Genomic DNA, 21,934 nt, shown 5'->3' on the forward strand with positions numbered 1-21,934 from the left:
CAACTCTGAAGAAATAGACATGTGTCTCTAAGAAGAAGCTCTATTAAATCTCTTTCACCAAAGAAGAACAGGCCATTATCTTAAGAAAAAGATATCTTAACAGACAACTTTTACCTGAATAGATCTTTCCATTTTGGTATACTCCACTTTACATTTTATGTGAATGTGTGTGCATGTATAGAATTATCTCAACCTAAGGCTTTCCTGCTAGCTCAGCTAGTGAATCTGCCTGCAATGCAGGAGACCCCGGTTTGATTCCTGGGTCGGTAAGATCCCCTGGAGAAGGGATAGGCTACCCACTCCAGTATTCTTGGCATCCCTGGTGGCTAGGCTGGTAAAGAATCTGCTTGCAATGCAGGAGACCTGGGTTTGATCCCTGGATTGAAAGATAACCGGAAAAAGAAAACAGCTACCCACTCCAGTATTCTGACCTGGAGAATTCCATGGACTGCACAGTCCATGAGGTCGCAAAAAGTTGCAAAAAACTGAGCAACCTTCACACAGAAGGCAATTTAATTACTCAAGAAACAAGTCTTAAATCTGATGAAATACACCAATTAAGGTCATGGCTAATTAGTAGTCCTCATACAGAAAGACATATTTTAGGTCATCTATTCCAAGACTGCTGGCTACCTAATGAAATGGAAGAATGGAACAGAAGGTGAACTGTATAGAAAGAAAACCTGTTTAGAAAGTAGGCTATGGTGTTAGTCCCTCAGTTGTGTCCGACTCTTTGCGACCCCATAGACCACACCAGGTTCATCTGTTCAGGGGATTCTCCAGGCAAGAATACTGGAGTGGACTGCTATTCCCTTCTCCAGAGGATCTTTCCCACCCAGGGATCAAACCTGGGTCTCCTGCATTGCAGGCAGATTCTTTACCATTTGAGCCACTGACACTAGCTTAGGAAGTAGATGCCACTATCAAAGGTTAATCAATTAGTAATACAAATAATCTAAGTCAAATTATAATGTAATTCAGTAGGAAAAGACATTCATTAATCAAAGTATTTTTAAGTACAATTAAGAAAACATGTTTTAAACAGTGAAGACTGATATGTCCCCCCAAGTCAGCTATGAATACCTGTTATAAACTAAATCATATTTTCATATTGATTTCCATTAAAGATTTGAGTTATGTTGGTGGAGATTGGATTACTGAACTTGAAATACACAGCCAATACAGATGGAAAGAACTTTGTAAGATACAAATAAAAACCTTTAAAGTTCACAGTTTGTGGGGAATCTAGAATCTGGAACTAGATTTAAAAAAAAAAAAAAGCAACACGTCCTGGAATGTTTCTGTGGCTTTTTATATCTAATTTAGTAAATATAAAATCTGCACCTTTGGCCTATTCTAAGGGGTTCCCTCTTGTTTAGTATCTCATGTTTTAAACATTAAAGAGTTATAAAGGGTTATCTGTATTAAAATCTTATTTAAGGATCTTTGAAATTTTGACTCAAAAATCAATGTTTTTCATTTGAGGATCATTCACCTCTAATATTTTCCAAAGTCTACTGGAATTTTGCCTAATAGATATTCATTTTAAACTCTCATTGGTATCAAATGTAAAGGGCGGAAAACATCAATGTACTTATCATTTGTTACTATTCTTCATATATTACAGCTCTAAATGCTGAAGGTGCTTCTAAAGATTAGATACTTATAGTTATCTAAGGTATAAAGAATTAGAATTTTTTTCAAAACTTTTTCATGACAACTCAAAACTTTCCTGGGACAACGTAGGAAAATCTAAAAATGGGAAATCTGACCTTTATTGAGCTCTACTTCCATATCTGCTACTTAATTGCTGCATAGCTTGGGGAAATGGCTATTCTTCAGCTTCCTCTGTAAAACATGGATAATAATACCCACCTATAGGATTCTTCTGAGAATTAAATAATAGACTTGACAGTGCTCTAGAGAACTTAAAGCACATAGTATAAAAATTGTCACCTGACACGTTCAGATGCTTTCAACTTTTTATTTGTTCAAAATAGAGAATTAACCTAATTGACAAAAACGTAATTGCTCAATGTTGGCAGCAGGTAGCTCCTAATAATAAATAGTAAATTCATACTCTGTGTGTGGTCTGACAGTGGAGACACTTGCTGAACTGGTACTGGGCTCTTCAGCGATTCCTCCACCATCCAAAAACATAGTGACTGCCATCTCCAGATTATTGTTGCAGGCTTCAAGCATATGTTTCCCTACACTTTCACTTGCACCTGAAATAGTATAAAAACAAGAAAAAAGTTAAACAAAGACATTTTCTTACATTCAATTCACATCAGAAGACAGAATGCCCAAGGAAATTAATAGTACTTTTCCCTCTTTAGAATGAATGTTTAATTATTTTTAAATTGAAGGATAATTGCTTTACAGAATTTTGTTGTTTTCTGTCAAACCTCAACATGAATCAGCCATAGGTATACATGTGTCCCTGCCCTCTTGAACCTCCCTTCATCTCCCTTCCCATCCCACCCCCTAGGTTGATACAGAGACTCTGTTTGAGTTCCCTGAGACATACAGCAAATTCCCATTGGCTACCTATTTTACATATGGTAATATAAGTTTCCATGTTACTCTCACCATAAATCTCACCCTCTCCTCCCCTTTCCCATGTCCTGAAGTCTATTCTCTATATCTGTTTCTCCACTGCTGCCCTGCAAATAAAGTCTTTGGTACCATCTTTCTAGATTTCACATATATGCATTAGTATATGATATTCATCTTTCTCTTTCTGACTTACTTCACTCTGTATAACAGGCTCTAGGTTCATCTACCTCATCAGAACTGACTCAAACAAGTTCCTTTTTATGGCTGAGTAATATTCCATTGTGTGTATGTACAACTTCTGTATCTATTTATCTGTCAATGGACATCTAGGTTGCTCCCATGTTCTAGCTACTATAAATTGTACTGGAATGAACATTGATATGTCTTTTTCAATTTTGGTTTCCTCAGCATATATACCTAGGAATGGTATTGCTGGGTCACATGGTGGCTTTATTCCTAGTTTTTTAAGGAATCTCCATATCGTCTTCCATAGTGGCCGTATCAATTTACATTCCCACCAACAGTGCAAGAGGGTTCCCTTTGCTCCACAGCCTCTCCAGCATGTACTGCTTCTAGACCTTTTGATGATGGTCATTCTGACCGGGAGAATGACCATTATGGGAAAATGACCATTATGGCAGAAAGCAAAGAAGAACTAGAGCCTCTTGATGAAAGTAAAAGAGGGGAGTGAAAAAATTGGCTTAAAACTCAACATTCAGAAAACTAAGATCATGGCATCCTGTCCGATCACTTCATGGCAAATAGATGGGGAAACAATGGAAACAGTGAGAGACTTTTATTTTCTTGGGCTCCAAAATCACTACAGATAGTGATTGCAGCTATGAAATTAAGACACTTGCTCCTTGGAAGAAAAGCTATGACCAACGTAGACAGCATATTAAAAAGCAGAGACATTACTTTGCCAACAAAGGTCCGCTAGACAAAGCTATGGTTTTTCCAGTAGTCATGTATAGATGTGAGAGTAGGACCATAAAGAAAGCTGAGCGCCAAAGAATTGATGCTTTTGAACCATGGTGTTGGAGAAGACTCTAGAGAGTCCCTTGGACTGCAAGGAGATCCAACCAGTCCATCCTAAAGGAGATCAGTCCTGAATACTCACTGGAAGGACTGATGCTGAAGCTGAAACTCCAATACTTTGGCCCGCTATGCGAAAAACTGACTCATTGGAAAAGACTCTGATACTGAGAAAGCCTGAAGGCACAGGAGGAGAAGGGGATAACAAAGGATGATATGATAGGATGGCATCACTGACTCAATGGACATTGAGTTTGAGCAAGCTCCAAGAATTGGTGATGGACAGGGAAGCCTGGCATGCTGTAGTCCATGGGGTCACAAATCGGACACGACTAATCGACTAATTCTGACCGGTGAGAGGTGATATCTCATTGTAGTTTTGATTTGCACTTTTCTAATAATGGGCGATATTGAGCATCTTTTCATGTGTTTGTTATTCTGAAAGTTGTCTTTAAACCTTGCTTATAGTTTCCTTTGTTGTGCAAAATCTTTTAAGTTTAATCAGGTTCCACTTGTTTATTTTTATTTCCATTATTCTAGGAGATGAGTCATAGAGGATCTTGCTTTCTTTTTTTAAAAATAATTATTTAATTCTACACTGTTGTCTGATTAGTGTGAAATATATAAAACTAGAAAAGAAAGCAGCAGCATTAAAATAGTAGTCTTCCTTCATAATAAAACAAAAACTAAATAAAGCATTTATTTGCCATTTCTTTAAATAAATCAACTATATATTCAATATTTGTTAATAAACTGAAAAATAAAATGAGACACTATATCCTAGAAAGTTAAAACTACTTCATTAGAAAGAATGCAGTTCAGTTAGCAATTTCTATTTCTATCAGAAAGGAAGCATTTTCGTAATAATGGGAGAAAAGAAATGCTACATTTTTTGTCAAAGATATAATTAAATAAAAATCTGCTACAAAATGTCACTCTTCATCATTTAAAACTGGTCCTATCACACAGTTACTCATTTATTTGTACGATAAAGCAAACATAATCTGTTTGATGCAATGTAAACTGGTAAAGCCCTTTAAGAAATCAATTTTCTAAAAATATTTATTTATTTGGCTGCACTGGGTCTGAGTTGTGTGACATGAAATCTTCGATCTTTGTTGTGGCATGCAGAATCTTTAGTTGAAGTATATGAACTCTTAATTGCAGCATTTGGGATCTAGTTCCCTGACCAGGGATCGAACCTGGGCCCCCTACATTGGGAGCACAGAGTCTTAGCCAGTGGGACACTAGGGAAGTCCTAAGAAATCAATTTTATAAGATGTTATCAGGAAACATAAAAATACCCTTTACAATTTTTGACCCAGTAATTTGGACTTGTAGTCTAAATAAACCTACATAAGTCTAAATAATCTATATAAATCTAGTCTAAATAAATCTATATAAAATACGTGCATAACCATGTCTATATACATGTCCAATATAACTTCAGTTAATACCGAAAAACTGGACAACATAAATGGCTAACAGCAGTAGAATCGAAATTGTAAATCTATTTGGTGGGACATTCTGTGAGCATTAAAAAGCATCTCAGGTCACAAGGAACTATATTCAATATCCTATAATAAACCACAATGGAAAAGAAAAAAAAAAGCATCTCAGACTTTCTATTTGAGATGATTTTCTTTCTACCTGAATTTTGTCCCTTAGAGTCTCCTCCAGCCAAGACTGATGGTGTGTTGGTTTTTTATTTTTGATCTGATAACGCCTTTTATTTTGCCATTGTTCCTGAAAGACAGTTTCAGTGGATATTCTATTTTAAGGCTGACAGTTATTTTCTCCCAGTACACTGAAGATAGCATTCCGGTGTCTTCTGGCTTCTGCTACTGCTTGTGGGAAGTAAGCTGCCAGACGAAAGAAAAACATTTTTATAGCAATCTGTTGTTTCTCTCTAGTTGCTTTTAAGATCTTCTCTGTCTTTGGTCTTCAGCAGTTTCACTCTGACTTGCTGACTTTATTTATCCTTCTTAGGATTCACTGGACTTCAACCATAGACTTATCTTTTACCAATTCTGACAAATTCTCAGACATTTTCTTTTAAGGGTCTTAGTTGAGGCACGAATCAATCTTCTGTTGCAGTGTCCCCTGCATTGGAAGACGGATTTCTTAACCACTGGACCAGGGAAGTCCCTGCCAATTTGTCTTTCACCTGTTCACGAGCTTTTGTGTTGTGCTATGACCAGCTGCATCTGACTCTTTGCAACCCCCTGGACTGTAGACCGCCAGGCTCCTCTGTGCATGGGATTTTTCAGGCAAGAATATTGGAGTGGGTTGCAATTTCCTTCTCCAGGGGATCTTCCTGACCCAGGGATCAATCTTGCGTCTCATGCATTGCAGGCAGATTCTTTACCATAGTGCCACCTGGGAAGCCCTCATGAACTTTTAGTTTTAATTTTTTATAACTAGAAGTTCTGGGTTTTTTCTGATCTGCTTGGTCATGTTTCAGAGACCCTTACTTCATACTCTTACTTCGATCTTTTTCATTTATCCTAATATATAATCAAACCTACAGGAATTACAAAGACAAAAGATAAACTATCTGCAGTCTCGAGTGGTCACTGTCTCTTGTTTCTGCTGGCTCTTGCCCACTGTACCATGGTTTCTTGTGCATTTTGTAATTTTTCTGACTGTGATTTCAAGTGGCTCAGAATTTTAATCTATAGATTTATGAAGATCTGTAGATTTATAAAGCCTGGGTTGAAGGTACACTCCTTCTCAGAGAAAATGATTTAACAGATTTTGTAAGGTACCTGAGGGCACTACCAAACAGGGGCTATTTAAAATACATTCTTGACCTGAAGTTTTATATGACCACAGGGGAAATGTGACCTTGTAAGAACCCTTGCTATAAATTCTCAGTGAAGATTTCTCCTACCACTCCCCAAATGCGAAGGTCCCAGTGTCATGAATGGGAGGGGTCTCCTTGCAGATTCTTCTCCTTAGGAAGGCAACAGGCTTGTTTCCTGTGCCCTATGAGGCTATCAAAAGAGAAATTCAAAGCCATCCAGTTTGGGCAAATTCAACCAGGGTGAAAGTTTAAACCTAGCTAATGTCTCATTCCCAATTTCATTTAATATTTAGCTTCTGAATATTCTTTATTTCCTTGCCAGCCCAGTGAGGGATATTCAAAGATTTTTAAAAATAAATATTTAAGTCAAGTCTTTAACTCTTAACTCCTAACTGATCATCATTCCATCTTCCACCTTGCTGCTGAGGTTATGTTCTAAAATACAAGTGCAATTATCACACATAAATACAAACACAAACACACACAAATGGCTTAAAATTCTTTAATGGCTCTCTGATACCTATAGTATAATTTCAAAGTCCTTATGATCTGGCAAGTTCTTTATGATCAGACCTCAGCCTATCTCTCTGGCTTTGCCTCTCCTCTTCACCATCCTACAAATTCAGTATTGCCACACCAAATTACATGCTTGGAAAGTCTTTATTCTCCTTATCTCCCCCTTCATCCAGTTCATGCATGCTCAAGAATCACTGTAAGCACTACTTTTGTCAATTCCCGTGCTGAGCATTCTCTATACTACCTCCTCCCCACTCTCACCGCTGTGATACTCTACTACATACGTGGATATACTGCTGCTGCTGCTGCTAAGTCACTTCAGTCGTGTCCGACTCTGTGCGACCCCTTAGACAGCAGCCCACCAGGCTCCGCTGTCCCTGGGATTCTCCAGGCAAGAATACTGGAGTGGGTTGCCATTTCCTTCTCCAATGCATGAAAGTGAAAACTAAAAGTGAAGTCACTCAGTCATGTCCGACTCTTCGCAACCCCATGGACTGCAGCCCACCAGGCTCCTCTGCCCATGGGATTGTCCAGGCAAGAGTACTAGAGTGGGGTGCCACTGCTTTCTCCGACGTGGATATACTACTATGCACTAAATGCTTGTTTACTTTCTTTTTCCTCCAGAAGAGCAGGAGCTTCTTGAACACAGGGATTCGTTTCTGTCTTGGTATCCCCAGCCCCAGCATTGCTGTTTGCTTGCATGTTACCAACATCCAGTAGGCTCAGAACTATCTCACAGTACTTCAGCTAACCAGTTAGTACACTGGGAAAGAAGTGCCAGACTTCAGTCAAAAAAAGCCTTCTATACCCTTTGAATTTTTTTTTTTTCGTGGCCAAACCAAATGTTTGCAGGATCTAAGTTTCCCAACCAGGGACTGAACCAGAGCCCTGGCAGTGAAAGCACTGGATGCTAACCACTGGACTGCCAGACAATTCCTCTATTCTTTGAATTTTAAACTACATATATTTATGTTTTAAACTTCCCTTATAAAAGTGATATGGTTACACTATGGAAATTACTAACAGCAAGTGGGTATTTAGGAAAAATGAACTTAAGATAAAACTTCCACTTAAAGCATCACATACAAATTTTTAAAATGGTGTTATCTCAAAATAAAGTGATAATCATAAGCTACAAAAAATCATCAGATGATAGAGTAGCTAAAGCTCTGTCACAAAGCTGACAAATACACATCTAAGATGCTACCTTAAAAAAAAAAAAAAAAGAACTTCCCTGGTGGCTCAGACAGTAAAGAATTCACCTGCAATGCAGGAGACCCGGGTTCAATCTCTGGGTTAGGAAGATCCCCTGGAGCAGGGAATGGCTACCCACTCCAGGACTCTTGCCCAGGAAATCCCAAGGACAGAGGGGCCTGAAGGGGCTACAGTCCAAGGAGTCACAGAGTCGGACACAACTGAGCAGCTAACACTTTCACTTTCCCTGGCAGTCCAGTGGTTAAGAGTTCACCTGCCAGTGCAGGGGACACAGGTTCAATCCCTGGTCTGGAAGGATCCCACATGCCACAGAGTAACTAAGCCCTCTGTCATTTCCTCCGGCTGCAGATGTCTTTGTAACCAAGGCAGATCCTTCGGTGGCACTTTATAGTGCCATGTCTTTGCATGATATGGAGAGTGATAGCAGTCAAATCAGTCCCCCTCATTTTTCCTGACAATATGCCAAATACCCACCTGCTAAGCTGCGACCCCCCTTCCTCACTCTGAAGTAGATACAGGAACAGACACTACTTTTCCACAAGGCTTTATTGCTATCCTTGTCTCTGCTAGTTCTTCTATCTTACAGCCTTTAGATACTCACTCAACTGGCCAGTTCTTACTTTTCTCAAACCAGCTCTCTCCTTAAATTCTCAGTCAGACTAAACCAAAAGTTCTCAAGTTCTAAACTACATATAAAATAAACAACAGGCCTTACCATACAGCATAGGAAATTCAATATCTTGTAATAAACATAATGGAAGAGAATATGAAAAAAGAACATGTATAACTGAATCACTTTGCTGTACACTATGTAAAAATTAACTATATTTCAATAAAGTAATTTTTAAATAAGTTCTCAAGTTCTACTATGTACAGATTTACATTCTCACCATTAGAAAACACTTTAAAAAATGAAATCTCAAAACAAAAACAAATTTAAACTTTTTGAAGGAAAAGAGGAGTTCAAATATTCTAGTAGACAACTGTATGTTAGATAATAAAATACAAACTCCACTCCAGTTCCACTCCCATATTCTGGCCTGGAGAATTCCATGGACTGTATATGTCAGTCCATGGGGTCACAAAGAATTGGACACGACTGAGCAACTTTCACTTTCACTGGGGGCATAAACAGCACAAATTTGATGAAAATTTTCCATATTATTACTCATAAAACCTAAGGCTTTGTTTCAGTGCTTTTCTAGTATTTTTACATTATGTCCAGGTATACTGGGTTATGTTATTATATTTCTTAAACACTAGTCTAAAAATTCAGTGTCTGTTGTACTCCGCCATTTTAATTTACTCATCTACACAGCAGTTTCTGAAAATTAAAAGGTTCACATAGGTAAACTACTCTGGTTGTTTACTCTAGCAAGAGATAAATGAACTGTAACCTTTGCCTCATAAAACTAGTTTCTGAATGACATCTACTGATCTTTTTCTTTTCAGAGAATTAAGTGGCTGAAATTTATACCATTGTGGCTCTTGTCTCTTGAGGTGCTTACCACATTGCACTAAAGCACCACAAAAAGCACAAAGAACATGCTGATGGGGAATTCTCTTCTACTATAACAGCAACCAATCCTGGCTGCTTTCACTCCTTTTGAAATTTTTTCATAAGAAAATTCATCTTAAAAATGATCACTGCTGGGAATTCCCTGGCAGTCCAGTGGCTAGGACTCAGCCCTTTCAATACTGGGGCAGGGGTTCAATCCCTGGTTAGGGAACTGAGGTCCCACAAGCTTCGCGGCATAGCAAAACATAAACAAACAAATAAAAATGACCACTGCATTCAAATGGTTGTTGTCATCCTTCTCATCACTCTTCAACTATCTGAATTTCAATATCCCTGTTATGGAAACCATTTAGAGAACCTGTGAGTTCTGAAGTAAAATAGAAGATGCCATGAAAATCAGGAGCTTTAAAACCAATCCTCAGGCAAGTTGGTTCATCAAAATATGGTCTGCCTATCCCAAAGGTCTTTTCCTAAATACCCCCAAATTTTTTCTCTTTATGAAGCTGCCTAAAACACTACCATCTAAGAGATTAACTTGGGTAAACAAACATCCTTTTTGAAAGTGTAAACACTTAACCGAAGAGTTAAGGATGTATCAATTATTTGGAAACAGTGACAAATTTTATTTTCCTGGACTCCAAAATCACTGCATTTGATGACTGCAGCCAAGAAACTAAAAGATGCTTACTCCTTGGAAGGAAAGCTGTAACAAACCTGGATAGAGTAATAAAAAGCAGAGACATCACTTAGTCGACAAAAGTCCATATAGTCAAAGCTATGGTTTTTCCAATAATTGTGTACAGATGTGAGAGTTGGACCATAAAGAAGGCTGAGGATCAAAGAATTGATGCTTTTGAATTGTATTGCTGGAGAAGACTCTTGAGAGTCGCCTAGACTGCAAGGAGAGCAAACTAGTCAATCCTAAAGGAAATCAGTCCTGAATATTAATTGGAAGGACTGATGCTGAAGCTCCAATACTCTTGCCACCTGATGTGAAGGACTAATTTGTTGGAAAAGCCTCTGATGCTGGGAAAGATTGAGGGCAGAAGCGGGTGACAGAGGTTGAGATGGCTGGATAGCATCATCGACCCAAGGGACATGAGTATGAGCAAACTCCAGGAGATAATGAAGGAACGGAATCCTGACACACTGCAGTCCATGGGGTTGCAAAGAGTCGGACTCGACTTAGGGAGTGAACAACCACCATTATTTTAGAATGTGGATTAACGCAAGCATGATTGAAAAAAAAAAAAAGTGTAAGTGTTAGTCGCTTAGTTGTGTCAAACTCTTTGCGACCCCAAGACTCTAGGCTTCCCTGGTTGCTCAGATGGTTTAAAAAAAAAGCAACTGCCTGCAACGTGGGAGACCCAGGTTCAATCCCTGGGTTGGAAAGATCCCCTGAAAGAAATAGCGACCCACTCCAGTACTCTTGCCTGGAAAATCCCATGGACAGAGGAGTCTAGTGGGCTGCAGTCCATGGGGTGGCAAAGAGTCTGACACAACTGAGCGACTTCACTTTCTTTGCAACGGCATGGACTGTAGCCCACCAGGCTCCTCTGTCCATGGAATCCTCTAGGTAAGAATACTGGAGTGGGTAGCCATTCCCTTTTCCAGCAAATATTCCCTACCCAGGGATCGAACCCAGGTCTCCTGCATTGCAAGCAGATTCTTTACCACCTGAGCCACCAGAGAAGCCCTTAAAACCCACTTCCACCTAATATCCACTAACAATAAATTGAGGGTTAAGATAAAGTAGGGGAGTTGGTTCAGGAAAACAGGGATGTTAGTGGCTTTAGCATCCCAAGTGCCTTTGGAGGGAAAGACAAGAAAGGCCTACATGAAATGCCACATGGTCGGGGGTGGGGAGGAGTAACTCAGGGCATCAAAAAGATACAGAGCTCCTGGGGATAAACACACCAAACAGTTCAAAAGAAAGTATCAAAATTATTGTTCTGGTCAGTCCTATACCCAAAGTGAAGAGAAAACATTCACATTTCCTTCTGTTTTCAGGCGGAGGAGTATAATAGAGCCATTAAGAGCCTGGATACTATCAGATAAACCTGAATTTGAATCCTAGTTCTGTCATTCACTAGCTGTGTAACTTTGAGCTAGTCACTAATTTCTCTAGCCTTCAGTTTTCTCAGTTACAAAATGCAGATATTACCAATTTCATGAAGTCCTTGTGTGGATTAAGAAAATGCACATTAAAGAACATGGCACAGCTCCTTATTGGCAAACAGTGGTTGTTACTAAAAATAGATTGTCTCAAGTTATATGATGTGTGCTGTGTGCTTAGTCGCTCAGTCGTGTCTGACTCTCTGTGACCCCACAGACTGTAGCCTGCCACGCTCCTCTAGCCATGGGGATTCTTCAGGCAAGAATACTGGAGAGGGCTGCCATGCCCTCCTCCAGGGGATCTTCCCAACCCAGGGATCGAATCCAGGCCTCCCGCACTGCAGGCGAATTCTTTACTATCTGAGTCACCAGTCAAGCTATACATCAATGAAATAAAATGAAAGATATTGGAAGTATGAAGCATTTATTTATAGCTATGGAGAACCACATTACATCAGAGAGTAAATAGGCAGAGTAAGACATTTCACTGTTTTCTTTCCCTCGTTCATCTGCTGCTATGAACATATGTTTCATTCATGTTAAACATTCATTTTTTTTTAAAGCAGTGTAACAGAGGAAGTAAAAACATTACTCTAAAAACTGAATGCTATGGATAAAGAATAAAACAATACACAAAAGGGATCTGCTCTGAAAAAAATCTGTAACAACCAGACAGCATACCAGTGTGACCGAGGAGAAGCCATTAAGAGCTGATGCAGGGAGTTCCTGGCAGTCTACTGGTTAAGACTTGGGGCTTTCACTGCCCTGAGCCTGGGTTCAATCCCTGGTAGGGAAACTAAGATCCCATAAGCCAGTGCGGCCAGAAAAAAAAAGAAAAAAAAAGCGGATGTAGAGACAGAGGAAACTGTAATAAACATATAAGTGAGTATTTCATAGATCTATTGAACTACAGATTAAAACAGAATTTATTAAAAGGGATTATACCAGGAATGACTTGAAGACACTAAAACTATAATAAAGGAAATAATAACTGTGACATTTGGGGACAGAAGGTGTCAACACTCAGGGCTCGGAACTGCCGTTTCTTTCTGTAATCCTCACTTGACCATTTAGTGCTAGAATCTAGGCAGCATATCCTAGAGAAGGCCCTATTGTATATCTGTTAACAATTTGACAGGGTAACTTCCAACACTGGAGCTTGTCAGGATGACCTAAGAGCTTTCCCAAAGAAAGAGTCTCTACCTATTAGATTTTTTCAAAAAGAAGTACATGCTAAATCCTGGCATGACTGAAGAAGGCAGTATTAGAGAGGGACTCAAGAAGCAAAGTACACAATTCACTTTTTTAAATAAAGTCCTATTATCTGAGCCATCTGTGCTTGTATAATCAGGCATTCTAAGTTTTATCACTTGCTGTGTCACAAAGTGTATCTTTTTAGAAACAAAAGATTACTGAAGGATAATTAAAGGTTCTAGTGGCTCTTAACGTCAGGAAGTACCAGAGGTATTTAGGAATGTGAGACACCATTTTCAATGTTTCATGAGCAGGGGCCTGGGGGCACTACTGGCGTTTACTAGAGAAGCCAGGTGTGCCTCAGAAGATTGGAAAATGTCCCTCCTCCCCTAAGGACTGCTCACATCTTCATTTCAGAATTCTGGCCTCCGGAACTTCGAGAGTAACTATGCTAAGCAATGTAGTTTGTATTAATGTGTTATAGCAGCCACAGGATGCTAATACAAGTGCTAAATCTTCTGCAATGAATAGAACAAACCTATAGAACAAAACACTGTTCTAGCCAAAATGCCAACAATACTACCACTTAGCTAAACAATGAACAGAAAGTTAACTGAGAGGGCAGAGGAAAAGTGAGGAGGACTAAATGATATAGAGGAAAGGAACAGCAATAAAACAAATTTAATCAAGTTATAAATTTTACCTATATACTTAAGAGGTAGTAACAATTTTTGATGAGTCAGCAGTAAAAAATTTGAACTTCTTATTACATTCAGAATGAAGAACAAATCTTTTTTAATAGGGGAAGGGGGGAACCTTTAAAAGAAGATTGCAGGGTCTTCCTGGTGGTCCAGTGGTTAAGACTCTGCCCTTCCACTGCAGGGAGCATGGGTTCAATCCCTGGTTGGGAAATTAAGATCCCACATGCTCTATATTGTGGCAAAAAAACAAAAACAACAACAAAGAAGCTTGTAGATTCAAACTATCTATAAAGTTGTTCCGGGCTTAGTTTGAGGTCTCAATATTACAGGTAGCAGCAGGACGGCTTAATCCTGCTGTGTCTTAGTTTGTTCAGGCTGCTGTAACAAAAATATCATAGATCAAGTAGCTTAAACAACATGCATTTATTTCCCACAGTTCTGGAGGCTGGGAAGTCAAAGGTCAGGCTCCAGCAGATTTGGTGTGTAGTGCAGACCTGCTTCCTGGTTGATAAGACAGTTCTGCTCACAGTGTGTACCTGCACGGTGGAAGGGGCCAGACACTCTCTGGGGTCTCTATTTTCAGGACACTAGTGGTGATGGTTTAGTTGCTAAGTCATGTCCGACTCTTTGTGATCCCATGGACTGTAGGGCTCCTCTGTCCATGGGATTTTCCAGGCAAGAATGCTGGAATGGGTTGCCATTTCCTTCTTTGTTAAGGACTAGTCCCATTCATAAGGATCCCACCACTTTCATGAACTAACCACTTTTCAAAGGCCCCACCTCCTAATACCATGACACTGGGCGAGGGGGTAATCAGGATTTCAAAATATGAATTTTGGGAAGGACACAAAAATTCAGCCCGTAAAACCCAGTAATCATATCTACAGCAGGAGTCTCACTTTACTGTTTCTCACCACATGCACTCTTTTTACCTATCCATTACCTTTTCCATATGCTTTAGCTTGCTAATGGCACCAAAGGGCATTAACCCAGCTTTGGTACACAATTTATCAGCAGCCATCTCCTTGTTGCTTGCTGCCTCTTAGTTCACACTTTCTCTAATAATGACATAATACAGGAAAGAGCACCAAACATATAATGTAGTCTATGTCTATACCACAGCTAGAAGGATCAAGAGACATTCCAAACTTTAGTAGTCCCTTACACCTATTCTCTACACTATTTTCAATGCCCAAATAGTTTCTTCACTATTATCAAGGAACCTAAGTATGGCAGTCACAGAGACTTTTTAAAAGGAAAAAAAAAAAAAAAAAATTCCCGCTATAGACCTTTCCTTGCCCAAAGGGTTAGAGCACAGAAATGAGAGGGACACAAAGTGATTACTTTTTGGTTCTACATTTCCCTTAGAAATGATAACAAAGTAAGCCAGACAATCTACCAAGGAAATGAGTCTATGATAGCTACAAGAAGTAAAATGCAAGTTCAACCTCCTCATCAGTTTCCATCCAGGAGTTTTTAAGCATTGAGGAATAGAAAATATTTTTTAAAATTTTATATACGATCACTGTGGTAAACAGTATGGAGGTTCCTTAAAAACAGAACTGCCATATGATACAGAAGTTCCACTCGTGGGCATATATCCAGAGAAAACGATAATCTGAAAGGATATGCAGTCCAATGTTCATTGCAGTGCTGTTTATAGGAGCCAAGACACAGAAGCAACCTAAATATCCACTGACAGAGCAGTGGATAAAGAAGATATGTCACACACACACACACACACGGTGGAATATTACTCAGCAATAAAAAAGAATGAAATAATGCCATTTGCAGCAACAAGGATGGACCTAGAGATTATCATACTAAGTGAAGTAGTTGGGCAGAGAAAGACAAATATCATAAGGTATCATTCAGGTGTAGAATCTAATCTTTAAAAAAAAAACAATACAAAGGAACATATTTACAAAATAGAAACAGATACTGAAAACAAACATATGGTTACCAAAGCAGAAATGTGGGCTGGCGGGGAGCAGGGAATAAATCAGGAGCTTGGGATAAACATACACACACTACTATATATAAGACAGATAACCAACAAGGGCCTACTGTATAGCACAGGGAACTCTATACTCAATATTCTGTGATAACCAGTATGAGAAAAGAATCTAAAAAAGAATGAATATGGGGACTTCCCTGGTGGTTAGTAATACACCTTACAATGCAGGGGACATGGAAACTTTCATAGCAATCTGATTAAGAGTAATTTTATGTCTGTTGTCTCTAATAAAATAAAGTTGGGCTTGAAAGATGTTTGGATGGCAAATTATCATATGAAAAAAGAATTATTATTAGTCACTAAGGAAATGCAAATTAAAACCACAATGCCATACAATAACACATCTATTAAAATAGTTATAGAAAATTAAAAATACCAGAAAGGCAGCTGGAACTCTTATACACTGCTGACAGGAACGTAAAATGGTTAAGACTCAGGAAAATAGTATGGCAATTCCTTAAAATTACACACCTATCATACAATCCCACTCCTAGTTATTTATCCAAAGGAAATGAAAACTTATATTCATACACTGTACACTAACATTTTTAGCAGCTTTATTTATATAATCTCCCAAACAAGAAACAATTATCCATTCATTTAATCACTGCATAAACAAAGTGCAGTATATCCATACAATGGCATATTATTCACAATAAAAAGGAACCACTCATACCACAATGACATGAATGAGTCTCAAATGCAGTCTCCTAAGTAAAAGAAGCCAGATTCAAAAGAAAACTGACCACACATGGTGATCCTATTAAGTCAGGGGTCCCCAATCTCCAGGCCATAAGCATGAGATCAGGAATATAGTGCACAGTAAATGTAACATGCTTGAATCATCCCCAAACCATCTCCTGCTCCCCTGGTCTGTGCAAAAATTGACTTCCACAAAACCAGTCCCTGGTGCTAAAAAAAAAGTTGGGGACCGCTGATTTATATGACATTCTGGAAAAGAAGACAATAGGCAAAAACATTAGGTTACAGGTAAGAAGAGGGACTGACTACAAACGGCAGGAGGAAATTCCTGAGGACAGAACTGTTGTGCATCTTGATCGTGGTTTTACGACTGTATGCACTTATAAAAACATCATACACTAAAAACATTAAATTTTACTGCATGCAAATTATACCTTTTTTAAAAAAACATAATTTAGGCTTATATTTTTTATGTGTTCTTTTTATTTCAATTTTTAAGCAATTAAATTTTGTTGTAGTTTTACAAAAGTATTAGTCAATGGGGAACTCTCTGGCAGTCCAGTGGTTAAGACTCTACACTTTCACTGCTGAGGGCCTGGGTCTGATCCCTGGTCAGGGAACTGAGATCCCACAAGCCACATGTGGCATGGACAAAAATATACATTGTTTTATAAAGATTTTTTTTAAAGGAGGGGATTCTTCCTACAAATAAGTTTGAGACGCACTGACCTAGACATATAACCTTAAATTGTTTTACTTCTCTGGGCCTTCATTCTTCATTTTAACTCAGAAATGGGTCAGTATGTTTACAAAGATGTCTTCGAACCCTAACCAAGAAAAATCCATAATTTCTAGTTTCCTGAAGTGCCTACATACTATCTGAGGTATTACCCTACTCCTGATGTTTGATATACCACCACAGTCTCCTGGTTTTCCTCCTACATCTTTAATTTCTTCCAGTCTTTGCACTTTCTTTTTTACTGTCTGTTTGATGAGTTTCTTTAGCTTTATAGCCTGTTATAGTCTCACACGACACTCTCCCTGCAAGATGCCATCCACTTTTATAGCTTCAGTTGCCATCAACATGACTAATTAGATGTCATTCTTCTTTCTGGATCCAAATATTCATTTCCTTACTGAACAGCCCCATTTGGAAGTCCCAGAGACAGCAACTTATCTAAATCTGAACTAACCATCTCCCTAAACCTCTTCCACTATTCTATATCTTCACAAATTGTACTGTATTTGCTTAGATGTCGAAAACAAAATCCTAAACTTCATTCTGACTCCCCTGACTTCTTTCCTTATCTTATTTCAGGACATCAGTATCTTCAATTATTGTAACAGTCTTCTACTGATCTCTATGCCTAACCTCTTTTCCACTATAGCCAAGCACTTTTGAAAAAACCCAAATCTACTGTGTCACTCTCCTAATTAAAACTTTTCACTAACTTTCCACAACATTTTGAATAAAGCCAAGATTTCTTAACATGAGTTGTAAGGCCCTACCTAATCTGGTACCCTCTTACCTTTCAACCCTATTTACTGCATCTCCCACGAGCTATGCTCTCTTCATTGGGAATTCTCATCAATTCCCTCAACCTACTGTCTCTCCTTTCTTGTCTCTATATGTATACCTGTGCCACTCTCATCCAGGTCTCTGCACATGTTTATCTCTCCTCCAGGTTTTAGCTAAGAAATTATTTCTTCTAGGAAGCCTGTCTTGACTGCCTTATTCTGTGCTACCTTAACTGCTCCTTACCATAATTTCAATGTATTACAATACCTATTTATGTGTCTGTATTCCCATTAACCATCAAGCTTTTTTTCAGGACAGCCTCACCACGTTCTTTTTCATGGCAGTATCCCCAAGACGTGAACCATGCCTGGTACATAGTAGGCTATTAATAAACATTGAGTTTACTAGTAAGAGTCTATTCACAACTCAAAAAGATATATTCCCTCCCTAAATTTTTACTCAAACTTCATTAACATTCTTTGAAATAGTTCTTAAAATTCCAAAAACATTTTCTTTTAATATCTAGAACACTGGCAACCACCTTTCTTCAGAGAACTCAAATACTAACCAAGAAAAATATATTGTACAGAATATGAATGGAAATGAACCACAAATCCAAATAATACGAGTTTCTAATTTCTTTAAGAAATATGGATTCATTCAACAATTTTAAAGAAAGACTAAAGGAAAGTGGTTCTATAATTTATAAGGTTGGTTAATGTCTACTATACACCAAGCCTTATGAAGGAATGCTATACTAGCAACCACCTGTACTCTTCTCAGCCTCACTTTCTATTCCCTCACATTTCAGCCTTACTTTCTGATTGTGTATTTATTTTTATCCACTATATAGCATCTATGTATCCTTCAACTCATGATTTATTCCAGTTACATCTATGCATTCTGTGTATGTATGGCTGGATCTCAGCCCAAGTTGGTATTAATGGGATACTGCCATGATTCAAAAAAATTTTCAAAAACTGTTCTTTTGGAATTACCTTCAGATCCAGTGACACATTCATTCCTCAGGTTTTGAGAATTGATATAACTTCTGAAAGTAGTCAGCAGTCATTCAAAGCCATGTATGAGAATATTAAGGGAGATCAAACTGAGCAATACTATAAAATGTGGTAGACTATAAATAAATAAGTGGATAGTTTTCTATGTAGCATGAAATAATACAAATGACATCAAAGTAAAGGTACAAAACTGCTCAGTGTGATCACTCTGAAGACCATCATTTCCCTGGCTATTTGCTTATAAAACAGTTTAATAATAGGAAAATGAGTATAAGTTCTTAAGGTCAGTTTCATTCATCTAGCAATAAATAAATTTCAAATACCTTTTTGTCATGAATATTACAATCTAAAATATATGTGGGCAGATCCCACCAATTTTATTAAGATATATGAAACGGACTAAAGGGGTCAGTTATGTGTTTCTAATAATTAATTACAATCTTGTAAAAAATTATTATTAGAAATCCATAATACATTAAGAACAATCTAAGGTATTATCCCTTTTGCAGAATTCCAGATACCACTGTCTACTGAGGGTTTCCAACTTGATTCAGGAGTAGAAAGGCCTGTGACCAGGAAAGGAGCCATGAAGACTAGCAGACAGAAACAGAATTAAAGCAATTATGTGAGTCACTTCACCTCACCACATTTGGGTTTTGTCTACACCTACCAAAAATGTTGCATTAGAAAAAATAATTAAGTCTAACACAATCTGAATTCCTGAAGTGGTAGTTAGCAGTTGATCAAAAAACTGGAATTAAATAGGTGGTATCTTAAACCATCTCTAGGAAATCTAAAGAAACGATAACAATAATCACCTTTATATCTGATTCACTACAAAGATTTTTCTGTATAAACACAATGTATTATATACACAATCATTTTTTAATCTTCCCAATCATGACCTGCTTACACACTGGGAAATGCATTATATCTCTAATATACTCCAAACACAATTTTAAAATATTAAGGAAAGTTATCATTCCATTCTTCATCCCAATTTTGTTACAAATTTTAGTTTATCAACTTTGACCTGATGCTTCATGCCCACAAGCCAGACAATGCATCGAACATCTAGTTATCCTTGCAAAGCAAAAAATAAAACTAGCTTTAACCATGGAACGGCAGCTCGCAAACAACCGGCAGTGGTTAAAATATAAAATTTCACTTAACCATCCTGCATATCAAACCCTGGATACACTAAAAGTGGCAATGTTCTCTGCATCTAACAAACTACCAGATAAAGTATAGATCTGCTAACATTCTGACCTCCTTCCAAAAGGACAAACTAGAACGGCAAAATTACACTCAGGCACATGGAGTACTCTTCTCTCAAATCACTCCACAGAGAACTTCATCATTTGCTCCGCCCTCTAATAACTCATGCAAAAAAAGTTCAGCACCATCAGAGAGAACAAGACACAGAGAATTCATAGAATGGCTTAGGGCCTTTCCTCCAGGCAGTAAGAGGATCTGCGTGTGCCCTTCGCAGGGGTCCAAACGAAAAGAAAAACCGAGGATTTAGGGGACACTGACATCCAAAAACCGATTTTGTCTCAAAGAAGTTTTTGCCGTCATTCCTATTTTACAGCAGGAGGCCTGGGCGCCATCGTTTCAGTCTTTATTATTTTATTATGGGGAGGTGGGAAACGCCACCAAGGATTCCTCCAGGTCTTTGCAACTAAGGTTGGGGGGTTCCCCCCAATTCTTCTCCTAAAACCTCAGTCTGGAGGGTACTCCTCAGCACCCCCGGCTTTCTGGCGGCCTATCCCCCGAGATCGGTAAAGGCGCTGCCGAACCCACCAGCCTCGCCGTTAAGGCGGGAGGGCCCGAACACGCCAGGGCCACAGCGATGGCTCCGAGGGGCCCAGAAAGGGGAAGGGCAGGCCAGGGACGGGTGAAGAATGACCTGGCCATAGAAAAAAAGGGAAAAGAGGTGAGGGGATGCGCTGCACCCCAAGGCTGCACAGAGAAGAGGAGATGATGATGAAGGAGGGCGGTGGCCCGGGTGCGGCCCCCCACCTCTCCCGCCCCCAGGTCCCCGGGCCGGCGGGGGCGGATGGGCTCGGCCCATTCCGAGTCTAGGCTGAAAGGGGGTGGGGAGATCTCCCTTCACACTGCAAGAAGACCGAGAATGAAGGTGTGGGGTGCGCGGGGATGGGGGGGGGTGTCTCCCGCCTGAACCCGGAGACCCGACGCCGTCGTCGCTTCTTCCTCAGGAGGGAGGACGGGAGCTGTGGGTAAAGCCCGAGGGAAGAATGCATGAAGGTAAAGAGAAGCCCTGGGCACATCGGCCGCCCGCTCCAGACCCCACTCTCCACCTTCCGGTAACCGCGTCTCTTACCGGTGATGGCGGTGAACTGCTGAATTAACCCCTTCAGCGCCGACGACGCCGCGGAGCCCCCGTGGGCAGCCATCTTACCGCCGCCGCCGCCGCCGCCGAACAACAACACAGACACACACGGAACGCCCTCCCCCAACTCGCCTCACGGCTTGCGCAGGCTCATTGACCACCCCAAGCTCCGCCCCCCGCCCCGCCTCCCCGCGGCGATCAGCGCAGGCGCACTTCCAGACCGGTCCGGGAACGCTCTCGGCTCTCCCGGTTGGCTACTCTGTTGCTGCCTGCCACCGCATCCTTTGCGACCTCTGGTGCCTTCTTTGAGCTCCAAGACTAATCTCATAGATGGGTTATCGCTTCTTAAGTTTCCGAAGGTCTTGGTAAGTAGTAGACGTTTCGCTTTTCAACTTCACAAGCTTTTTTTTATTTGACAGACCCAACTTCGGATGACAGTGTATTTTGTTGTTTTTGCAACTCTGGAGCCCTCTGCTAGGTTTCCTGCAACTGCCATCAAAATACATATCCTGTATCACTACACTGAAACGACTTTTGCACCTGCTTCCCAACTTTCAAACTGATTAGTGCGACAGCCCATCCAGCAGAAGTAAAATACCAGGTTCATTAGTGCAAATAAAGTTCTGGGCGCAGAGTCTGACACATTGTAGGTTTTAATAAATGA

The 21,934-nt window shown here is 39.5% G+C and overlaps 2 protein-coding genes across 4 annotated transcripts in view; one reads left to right on the forward strand and one right to left on the reverse strand.

The window, feature by feature from the left end:
- Positions 1-21,408, reverse strand: part of UBXN7 (UBX domain protein 7) — a 52,892-nt gene extending 31,484 nt beyond the window's left edge. The window contains exons 1-2 of the mRNA XM_065942245.1: positions 21,262-21,408; positions 2,081-2,228 (exon numbers count right to left, since the gene is read on the reverse strand). Coding sequence (XP_065798317.1) covers positions 2,081-2,228; positions 21,262-21,334 — 221 coding nt within the window. The 5' untranslated portion in view covers positions 21,335-21,408. The remainder of the gene's footprint in view (positions 1-2,080; positions 2,229-21,261) is intronic.
- Positions 21,409-21,497: 89 nt separating this feature from the next.
- The window catches only part of LOC136173730 (small ribosomal subunit protein uS14-like), a 74,901-nt gene continuing 74,464 nt past the window's right edge, over positions 21,498-21,934 (forward strand). Inside the window, exon 1 of one of the 3 annotated variants that reach the window (XM_065943589.1) lies at positions 21,498-21,635. Coding sequence is in view for 1 of the 3 variants with exons in the window: in XM_065943590.1 (XP_065799662.1) it covers positions 21,601-21,635 (35 nt within the window). In the remaining 2 variants the exon portion in view is untranslated. The remainder of the gene's footprint in view (positions 21,636-21,934) is intronic. The other 2 variants (XM_065943590.1, XR_010664275.1) reach the window with 2 other exon arrangements.

This window comes from Muntiacus reevesi, chromosome 8 (assembly GCF_963930625.1).
Source record: "Muntiacus reevesi chromosome 8, mMunRee1.1, whole genome shotgun sequence".
NCBI classification, from domain to species: domain Eukaryota; kingdom Metazoa; phylum Chordata; class Mammalia; order Artiodactyla; family Cervidae; genus Muntiacus; species Muntiacus reevesi.